Below are 11,085 nucleotides of genomic sequence, written 5' to 3' on the forward strand. Positions count from 1 at the left end.
CAGAAGCCACAAATCCCGTGAGCTCCTTTAGGCATGTGGAAAGCTTGTATGTGCCCAGCAGGACTTTCAACTATTTTCCTTAACAGCTCCTCCCCAGTGGCAACATTGCAAACTATTTTTAAAGTTCTTCAGCCCTAGAAAAAACAGCCTGTAAACTAAGCTGAGAGGCTGTTGTTGGGAAGAAAATATAAACGTTTTGCAGATGGTACTGAATTAGATTGCAGTTTTATGGATTGTGGTCTTATGTGCCAGGGCTTTGCACATTGCTCTCTGTGAAACCAGGGTCCACATATTCCACACTTTTCAGTGAAACACATTTTTGTGGCTGATTAGAAAAGCTCAGTATTGCTGGAGCACATTGTGTGCTGCTGGATCTTTTCACATCACCTGACTCTACAGGAGCTCATCGCATAACTACTAATGTCTCCATAGGGTAGGTGGAAACTAGTTATCCAAGCGCAGAACTACACATCACATACAAAGATACACAATAAAACTCTGATGACAGCTTCTAATAAACAAGTGGACTTTCACTAAAAAGCAGAAAGATTTCTTGATCCTCCCATTTCCCCCTTGCAACTCCCCACCCCTTGTGTGTTCTCGCCAAAGGGGGTCCAGATGAAGATTTACCTTATAAACATGTACCTGGAGTTTCTGAGGAAACATTTGGGGTGACATGCAGTACAAAATCTGTTAAGTGCCTATTCTCCTTGCTTTTTTAGTTGCAAAACCTCTTCCTCTCAAAGCAGCAACCATCAGAATGTTATTATTATGCATGTTGATTATGTAGCACCCCCAATCTGTCTTCTAAAAGAGCATTATGGAAGATGAACTTAAAGAGTATTGATCTAGGAAGCCCCAATTCTTCATGAAACCCAGTTCAGAATGAATAGTAATTCACTGTAAGAGAAAACTACCACTTCAAGCACATAAAGAGTTTGTGCAATGTGATCAAATAAGCTGACCAAAGGCTCTTTCGCGACCTCTGCTGGATAGTAGAAGGAAAAGTTTAGCACTTGAACACCATAAGCAGCATTGCATTTTACAGGTGTATAGCACCTCCCTACTCAATTTTAAAATACTGCTCGGGTTGATCAGCACTTTAAAAAAAGGACTTATTTTTGGAGTCTGCTTTGTCAACCTGAAAAATATATATATTTGGAATCTGTGATCTGAATCAGATAATAGGTTCACCTGCAGTGGCATACCTTGGAGCCTCAAATTTCAGTGAGGCCTGTACGATGGCAAAATTCGGCACCCCACCTTCCATTCTATATTACAGTTGCGGCACCCGAGGCTCCACATCCACTTCCCTAAATCTGTCGCTGCCACATAAACCCAAAGTTGCTTAACAATTAATAACTTTAGCTGCAGAGGGCATGGCCCTGCCCTTGTAGGATTCACCAGTTCTTTTCCTGTTCAGCTTGAAGTACCGTACCTCAGCCATAAATCTAGCTTCTAAGATTAGTACGTATTGTGTTTTTGATTTACTCTGTCTCAAATTCTCATGCCGCTTAAAATATTTATGTAGCAACTAGTAAAATAGATGCAATTTTGTTGCTGTGATACTGTTTCACTCATTTGCTTTCAATGTAAGTTTCTCTATGTCTTCAGGAAAACTTGCTTGTTGAATTATCCCTGAAAGCTAGCCTATTACAATAAATATTAGGCTGCAGATTGGAGGAGTTGAAACCATGAGTAAATATTAGAGACAACATGCTGCTTACCAGAACGGGATTCCTAGGACTATGGCCTTAAACTACCTTGTATTTACCACCCCACATACCCTTACATACAGCCATGGGGAAATATGGCAAAAACCATTGGTCCATATTACCTGAAAAATTAGGTCTTAATCATGGCAATTAAAAGAACTCATGGTATGTGTGCCACTCAAAGGAAAGAAGAAAGCTAAAACAAACCTATAGTTTTATAGTCTTAACTGGACTTTCTCTCTGTATCAGTTTCTCTCTGTAGTCGTTTTATCCATCCCTCTCTCCCTCTGCCTTGTTCTTGTTGCAACTGACTCATACTGACTCTGCTGAAGTGAAATCTACACACCTTTCCTTAAAAAGCTAAAAGAGTGAAATTTACAAGACAGTTTTACCCTCTGACCAGCTGCTGCAGAACTCAGGAGACCCACTGCATATCTCACAAAGTTCATTCAAAGAACAACCACACAGTTACTAACACATTTCTTTAATATAAATACATGGAATAAATGTTAACAGGATTTCTATGGCATTGGGAAGGAGATCTGTAATAAAAATATACGGCACAGAAACGCCGTTTACCTTCCAAGATGGCGACGTGAGCGGCAGCCTTGTCTTATGCTCGGTAAAGCTATATTTTTATTATCTGCTTTGACGGGTTCTAAGGGCTCTAAGATGCCTTAAGGCGTTTATTTTAGAAGTTTTATGGTTTAGATTATTTCTACTTCTCCCATAAATCTGCAAGAAAACGCGGCAGATAAAGACTGTTAAAGGGAGTAGGGCTCATTAACAGCACAACCTGCCCTGACCCTGCTATTTTGAGAAATTTTCTCCCTATTTTCTTGCCGACATGAGAGGGAAGAAACGCCGCAGGCAGCATTCCAATGAAGCTACGAGCACTGCCAAAAAACAGACAAATATCAGGGATTTCTTGCCTGACAATGACCTAAATGAGATCTGTAGAAACTTCCCCACAGCAAACAGCTATGAGGTCCTTGCTCCCAGTACTACTCATGAGGAGCCTGCCGGCATTGTGGATGGCCCACAACTAGCCTCGAGCCTGTGTATGAAGGAACAGATGGAACAGACTCTTGAGTCCCTGCAAAAAACTTCACCTGAATTATCCCAGTCACCAGCCCAGTTAAACAAGGACCGAGAGGCACTGGAACTGCTAATCTGCCAGACTGAGTTGATAACACATACCATCACCAACTTATATAAAAGGCTGGATGGGATCGAAAAGAAGCTTGAAAAAGTCTTTGGCTTGTTCAGTTGCCCCCCCTCACTTCCTCAGCTTAACAATATTGCAAACTCCGCTCACCCCTAGCCCAAGTGTGCAGGCCAACCTTGCACAAAAACAAGTGAGATGCCTGCCCAACCAAGTACAAAACTCAAGTCTGCAACTCCAGAACAGCAAACTTGCAGTACTGGTGGGAAACCACCCCTTGAATTATAACAAATGGGCGGATAAACATTCGGTCACAAATTCCCTGACCCAACTGCTGGGGCAGACATTACGCCCCGTAGATATCGTGGACATCTCATGGCTGCCTTCTGGACCTTATATGAGACGTATGGTTATTAACTTTAGATCTGCCCATTTCGTTGCAAAGATTCTAAAATTAAGAAACCGCACAAGAAAATGGTACATCTATTTTACAAGGGTATTCACCAATCTGACCCGTACACCGCTATGCACCAGGATAGGTGCTGTCGGTGTTGATGCTGGGCCTGTGCGCCATAAAGAACAAATAGACGGGGGAATGGAGCCGGGATCTATTACCCCACAGGGAGTGGCAAGCCTGCCCGCAAATGACTTAATTGATTTCCTACACCCCCCGCTTGGTACCCTGGTCTCTACGTGCAACGAGCCTGGCATTGGACTACCCAAGCAAGACCAGTCTGAAATGCTCTCGTCCTCATATGCCTCGATGCCGGAATTGGAGGCTTCCATTATTCTAAGCCCAATACGCAATCAAGATCCACAGCTTTTGTCAAATTTTGACCCGCTAGCAGTACCGACGCAAGATGCAGCTGTCGACCTGCTACCTGTACAGCCTATATGGGTCGGCAAAACCCTTGCTCAGCGAAAACCAGCTGAACATCATGATACATCAGCTGAACAACATGATATTTGTAACGGTGTCATCGAAGATCCTCTGGGCCAAATCAACCTATTGGCCCCCCAGTTAAAGCTATCACACCTATCTAGGGACCAGCGACCTCAAACCTGGAACCACCAAGCAGGGCAGATAGAGGAGGAGCCCAGCTCAGGAGCCTCAAACCACCGGAAAAGAGATTGACTGCCACTATTTCCACCATCACCCTATTTCCACATTCTATCCTGGAATGTGGCGGGATGGCTATCTAAGCAGGGTGACGTCGACCTTCTGGATTTCCTTACAAAATTTCAGATTTTATGTCTACAGGAGACATGGTGTCTAGATCTCCATGTCCCCTCTTTACAGGGATACGAAGCCTTTGCTACCCCTGCGATAAAACCAAATTCCCGAGGCCGACCTAGTGGTGGTTTAGTCACTTTTGTTTCTACCAAGCTAAAGTGCAAGGCCCGGCAACAGCAGTGGGTGAAGAGTAACAATTTACAAATCTTACTTATTTCTAGCAGTGAAGGAGGAGATTTCCTTTGCTTTAATATATATATCCCTCCCATAGGCACCCCTCCCCAGTCGTCACAAATCTGGGAAGATTTAGAGCTATGTTTGGAGAAGGCTGAACTAGAACTCCCTGGCATGGATATCCTGCTGGCAGGTGATTTCAACGCCAGGATAGGAAATGACATTAATACGTACTGCTCTAAATCTCAGTTCCTGCCAGAGGCAGATTGGTTTATTCCCTGGTCCTCTGACGATAAGGTCTTGAATAAGGCAGGCATTACATTAATGGAGACTGCCTTCAAACATAATTTGTATAATTTGCATGGTACCCATATGGACAGGTCAGGGGGTTTCTTTTCTTTCCTTGGACCTAGAGGTGCGAGCGTTATTGATTATATCCTGGTCTCCCCAAAACTCTTGGAGAGGTCACAGGGCTTCAGGACTTTCAATAGAACTGAGAGTGATCATCTTCCTATATCAATTTCACTAATTCCCCGTGGTTTGGAGGATCCGCAATACCACAATCACTGTGCAGACCCACCTCCAACTCTGGCCCTTCGTAGGCGTAAATGGAACAGCGACCTGGAATCTAAAATCAAACTACACCTGCATTCATCAGACTTACTGGCCTTGAGAGACCAGTGTATCTCATCTATTTCTGACCCCTTTTCAACATTTCAGCAGGTCTCAGAGTCGCTCTTCCCACTACTCACGAATTCCAACCCTCCCAAAAAACAAAACAACTCGAGGGCCTGGTTCGACAAAGACTGTAGGAATCTAAGATCTTTGCTTAGGAAATTACAAAATAAGGTAAAACAGGAAGGGACCCTGTCCTCATTGGAAAACCTGCACAGGTGGCGTTCTCATTATAAAAATACTCTAAAATTTAAGAAATCCCTCTACAGAAAGGAACAATGGGAGGCACTTGACAAAGCGATCAAATTGCGGGACGACAAAAAGTTCTGGGAAATAATTGCTCAGGGAGTTTCACCCAAAGGGAAAATTGTAACCAACAGTATTTCATCTAACTTATGGTACCAACATTTTTCCCGGCTATATACAGCTCCAAACATTGCTAAACCGAGCCAGTTCCCTCCTCTTAAAAACGATCTATTAATGGGCTGGGATCCTGTTACCGAATCAGAATGTTTACAGCTAATTAAAACACTCAAGAATGGCAAAGCTCCCGGTGAGGATATGATTCCTCCTGAGGTGTTTAAACTAAATGCCCAGTGGTGGGCTGCTATTTTGGCCCAACTTTTTACGGTAATAAATGATATATGCAAAATCCCAGAAAACTGGAAACTGAGCCTGGTAGCCCCCATCTATAAGAAGGGAGACCCCCAAGACCCCTCAAACTATCGCCCCATAAGTCTCCTGGACATTGTGTATAAACTTTATACTCGCTACCTGCTAAATAAACTGGTTGACTGGGCTGACCACTCTAACCTGCTTAATCCGGAACAGGCAGGGTTTAGAAAGGGCCATAGTACAACAGGCCATTGTTTGGTACTACAGACAATGATAGATAAGTATACAAAGGTACATAAGAGCAAACTTTTTGTGGCTTTTGTAGATCTTACATCCGCTTTTGATTCAATCTGTAGGGACAAATTATGGCAAAAACTATATGAAACAGATATTGATAGACGACTTCTCAAAATACTTAGAGAGTTACATTCAGACACCACAGTTAAAATCAGAACTGGGATGTCAGGCAACTATACTGACCCACTGCCACTGGGGAAAGGGGTTAAACAGGGCTGTTTGTTAGCGCCGTTCCTCTTTAATTTCTATATAAATGACATTGTTCAACATATGGCAAAGTATAAGTCATCAGCTCCTGCCCTGGAAGGCAAACACCTGAATATATTACTATATGCTGATGACATGGCTGTCATGGCACTTACTCGAAGGGGCCTACATAGCATGCTGGAGGGGCTCGCAGCTTATTGTTCCCAAAACTCTCTAAAGATAAATTATGACAAAACAAAAATTGTGGTATTTACTAGAGCTCGCCACACATTTAGATGGTCTCTAGATGAACACAAAATTGAACAGTGTCTTTTTTTTAAATATTTTGGTATCACTTTCCAAGCTACATCTAGCTGGCTTGCCCACTTCAAGACTGTAGCCCTTCTAACACGTAGGACAATCGGTGCTCTGCTCAGCTTTTTTTATTCGAGGGGAGGGCAACTGGTGATCCCGGCACTAAAAGCTTTTGTTGGAAAAGTGATTCCCCAGATGCTATATGGAGTAGAACTCTGGGGATGGAATCAGAAGCTGTTAGAACGGCTCGAAATCTTCCAAAATTTTTACCTCAGAAGAATTCTAGGCCTCCCTCAGAGTACTCCGGCAGCTCTCCTAAGAGTGGAAGTAGGATTACCTTCTGTGTCTGCCAGGGCCCACTTAAGATTCCTGCGTTTTTTCACCAACCTCACAGATGCCCCGAACACCTTATTGGCTAAACAAGCCTTTGTATCATTACAAAATAATACTACTTGGCATAAAAACCTACTAGATATCCTATCCAGATACAATCTACCTGAGTTTAATACCCTTAAATTGTGGAGCCCTGATAAAGTTCGGGAATGGATCTTTGAAAAAGACGCCTTTTTGGACTCCACAAAGATAAAAAACTCTGGGTTTTCCTACTGGTTTCCCCGAGTAAAAGCAGTCAAAATCTGTGCCAACTACTTGGTGGAGATCACTGATCCCACCCTTCGGAGAGCTTTCACTATGGCACGGTTTCAAACACTGCCAACTGCATATCTGACCGGTAGATTCACAAAAACCCCAGTAGAACATCGTTTATGCCCTTGCCTTATGAAAATTAAAGAGGATCTTACACATTACCTCCTCTATTGCCCCATCTACTCGGGCTTTAGAGACGCATTGCTGCAAATTATACCCAACTCTATAACCAATCCTGAAGATAGAGTAAAATTTTTGTTAGTTGATGCAAACCCACGTATTACCCATGTGGTAGCGGTTTTTGTGATGAAGGCCATGAAAGCCAGGGAAAGATTTATGGATGACAATGTAAAGACCCCTTCATCGTCTGTTTAACTCGTTGCTTGTTTTCCCTCTCTTTCTATTTTGTGGGATGAAGGTTTTGTTGGCGTAGTATGTAATGAATTTTAATATTTTTTAACTATTGTTGTGTTAATGCTTGTGTACAGGCATGGTCCTCACAATAAACGGATTTGATTTGATAAAAATATACAAACTGCAAACCTTCTTTTACCCTCTTCAGAAATGCTTGTGTAAAATTCTTTTAATGCCTATTACTCAGAAGCAGTGTTTAGGACAGACTCATAGAGATCATAAAAGAAAGTTCAGATTGTTTGTCTCTTCTGCTTGATCTAAACATCCAATATGATATAGCGTGACTGGTCTGGTGAGGTCATACAATCAGCTTGCAACCAAGTACCAAACAGAGACTAACATTAACCATACACAGTTTGGCTAATGTTTATTGCCACTGGGAAGAGTTCCTTGGCTCATATCACGGACCCCAACAATGAAACATGATGTAAAAACAACAACCCTGACATGTTTTAAGGAATTATTAATTTACACACACTTATTGTGTGCAGCTTCTAAGGCTCTGATATATCTACAAAGACCTAATAATCAGTAACTCAGGATTGGAAGTTTTACAAATGTTTTCTTTCCAAATTAAAGCAGGTAGATGTGGATGAAGTGCTGGAAACATTTTAATTACTGCAAGAAGTATCACAGGCACACTAGTTTCCTGTTGGAGGAATATTTTCATGAAGGTACTGCAAAGCCAAGTCAGTCCATTTCATTTCTTGTTCTTTTACAGATTCTGTTGTGCCACCATTGTCTTGTTCTGGTTCAGGAAGCTCATTCTGAGAACAGAAACATATTAAATTATTTAAAATGTTTTAAAAAGCAATAGCATCTAGAAATATTTGACACTGATGGATTAGGGACCAATAAATGTGACTGAAAGAAAAATGTTATCTCACATATCTGTTTATGAAGTATGCCAGAAAAAAATGCAATTCCAGCTATGTCTATATTTTGGGAGAACATTTTGTATGTGTGTTTTCTGCCTGATGTGTGTGTGTGTATCCCCATTCGTGTTGACTCTCCTTGATCTCTCGGAAGCTTTCGCTACAATAAACCATTACATCCTCCCAGAGTAGTTTTGTTGGACAGGTTATTTGAGGCACCATTATGGTGAGTCTTCCCCTACTTGCACGTCCACTACCAGAGAGTGGCATTGGGGGACTTCTATGGCTTTTGTTCCATACTATCTTTTATACTGTTTAGCATCTATATGAAGCTACTTGCAGAGGCCATTCATGGATTTGGGGAATAGTGTCACCAGAAAGCTGATGACAACCAACCCTATCTCTCCTTACCATCTGAATCAAGTGAAGCTGTGAAAGCATTGAATCATTGTCCACAGGGAGTTATAGACTGGATAAGGGTCAATAAAGTGATCTGCAAAGGACTGTGCTCTTCCTGAAGGAGCAGGTATGTAGCTTGTGGGTACATTTGGAATAATATCTGTTGATAGAATCCCAAATGGCTTCAGTAGCTATTTCCGGCTCCAGTTGATATGCCAGCTTTGATTCTTACTGCTCCAAAAGAGGCTGGCCAAGTTATTCATGGATTGTTAAACTCCTGGTTTAACTATTGCATCATGCTCTGTGTAAGGCTAATCTTGAAGGTGGTCTGGAAGCTGCATCAAGTCCAGAATACAGCTGCAAGAGTGGTGAGGGGTGTGATGAAGAGATCTCGCATTATATCAATTCTGCAGCAACTGCATTGGCTGACTATCTGCTTCCAGACTAAAAATATAGCTATTGACATTAAAATACCTTAACTGCTTAGAACTCAATAAGTATACTCAATAGATATACTTGTGCAGTGTCCTGAGATAGTTTTCTATGTGATGGCTCCCAGCACATCATGAAACTCCCTTCTCTGTCTTAGTCCCTCATGCTTTTGTGTTGGCAAGTGACGATTCAACTCTTTACAACAGACATTTGAGAGCGTCAAGAGTTGAAATTTACTAGATGGGTGAAATATATATACACTGTAGTATCATTTTCCACTTCAGCTAAACATGCTCACTAGAGCCAGTTTCTTGTACTGTGTGGTATCCTAATCCAACAAATGTGCACAGATACAGATGGCACAAAATGTGGCTCTGGAAAGTACAGTTTTAAACTGTTTTTAATACATTGCATTTTAATGCTGAAGCCCACTATGGGACTTTAAAATAAATAAACAACCAAGTACTTTTAATGAGGCAATTCTGACCTGTTTCATTATTGCTACAAAAGATGTGAAGGAAGCCAGGATCCTCCACGAAGCGTGCCAACCCAGCTACAAAGTACATTTAAATATGCTTGCAGTGGGAAGTTACCCACATTAGCAATATGAGTCAAATATGAGTCAAATGGCCACAGTGATCCATGCGACGGTCATCTCCAGGCTTGACTACTGTAATTCGCTCTACGCGGGGCTGCCCTTGAAGCTGTCCCAGAAACTCCAGCGGGTGCAGAATGCTGTAGCGAGACTCCTCACGGGGTCTCTGCCATGGCAGCATATTCACCCAGTGCTTTTCAAGCTGCACTGGCTCCCGGTGGAGTACAGGATCAGATTTAAGTTGCTGCTTTTGACCTTTAAAGCCCTTCACGGCCTAGGACCCTCGTACCTACGGGACTGCCTCTCCCGGTATGCCCCATGGGAGAGCCTCAAGGTCCATAAATAGCAACACCCTTGTGGTCCCGGGCCCTAAGGAAGTTAGATTGGCTTCAACCAGAGACAGGGCCTTTTCAACTCTGGCTCCAGTCTGGTGGAACGCTCTGCCTCACAAGACCAGGGCCCTGCAGGATCTGATTTCTTTCCGCAGGGCCTGTAAGACAGAGTTGTTCCGCCTGGCCTTTGGCTTGGAGCCGATTTGATTCCCTCCCTCTCTCTCTTTTTTCTTTTCCTTCTCCTTCTGCGATGACATTTTAATATTTTAATGTTTCAATATTTTAATGTGTTTTTTTTAAAAATTTTGTTTTTAAGTTGTAATTATTTAACTTGTTTTTATTATTGCTTGTAAGCCGCTCTGAGCCTGGCCTTGGCTGGGGAGGGCGGGGTATAAATAAAAATTATTATTATTATTAAATATTGACTTGGGAACCGCGCTTGCCTCATACCGTGCAGTTTTGCCCCTGGTTGCAAAACGTCATTTATTATTATTATTATTATGTAAAGTAGGACTGTGTGCATTTGGGCGTCACCCACCTGATGAGGAGAAAGGGGGCAAATAGATCGGCCCCTTTCCCGACCCAGACTAGCACCATAAGGCAGATACTGCCCCTGCCCATGTGGTTAGAGGTCAGACCCAGGGAAACCAGTTCAGGGCCAGGCTCTTGAGCGCCCACTCAACTCACCAGCGGTATTGCCACATCTTCGTAGGGCAACTTATCTTCCCTCCACGCGTCGTCGATCAAATCGAGGATCCGCCCGTCTCTCTGCACTTCGCTGTCCATCTTCGCGCAGCCCGGGGAGAACCAGGGCTGCGTTATAAAGGAGGCGTCCACGTCACACACGGGCTTCGGACCCTGATCCTAAGCGTGCCTGCGCTTTGCTTTCATTCGGAAAAAGGCAGGCGGCTTGGGACAACCGCCGTCGCCCCGCTCCTGTCACCCGCCCGCTTCTCACCTAAGACGCGCCACTGTTTTCCGAACCTCGGCGGCAGAGGAAGTGACATCACAGGAAGC

General features: G+C 43.1%; 1 protein-coding gene across 1 annotated transcript; it reads right to left on the minus strand.

Annotated features, from left to right (window-relative positions):
- Window positions 1-8,028: 8,028 nt before the first annotated feature.
- Window positions 8,029-11,054, minus strand: ANAPC13 (anaphase promoting complex subunit 13). The gene is made up of 2 exons (XM_081007357.1): window positions 10,756-11,054; window positions 8,029-8,202 (listed from the first exon to the last, which is right to left on the minus strand). Exons 1-2 carry the CDS (start codon window positions 10,852-10,854, stop codon window positions 8,077-8,079), a joined length of 225 nt encoding a protein of 74 aa, XP_080863483.1. The 5' UTR covers window positions 10,855-11,054; the 3' UTR covers window positions 8,029-8,076.
- Between the last annotated feature and the right edge of the window lie 31 nt (window positions 11,055-11,085).

Source organism: Podarcis pityusensis (genome assembly GCF_964106645.2).
Source record: "Podarcis pityusensis genome assembly, chromosome: 5".
Lineage (NCBI taxonomy): Eukaryota > Metazoa > Chordata > Lepidosauria > Squamata > Lacertidae > Podarcis > Podarcis pityusensis.

Excerpts from the sequence above, each read along its gene's own strand:
- ANAPC13 (XM_081007357.1), bottom strand. The coding sequence starts at position 10,854 with ATGGACAGCGAAGTGCAGAGAGACGGGCGGATCCTCGATTTGATCGAC. Across the intron at positions 8,203-10,755 it reads AAGATGTGGCAATACCGCTG|AATGAGCTTCCTGAACCAGA; the intron begins GTGAGTTGAGTG and ends TTCTGTTCTCAG.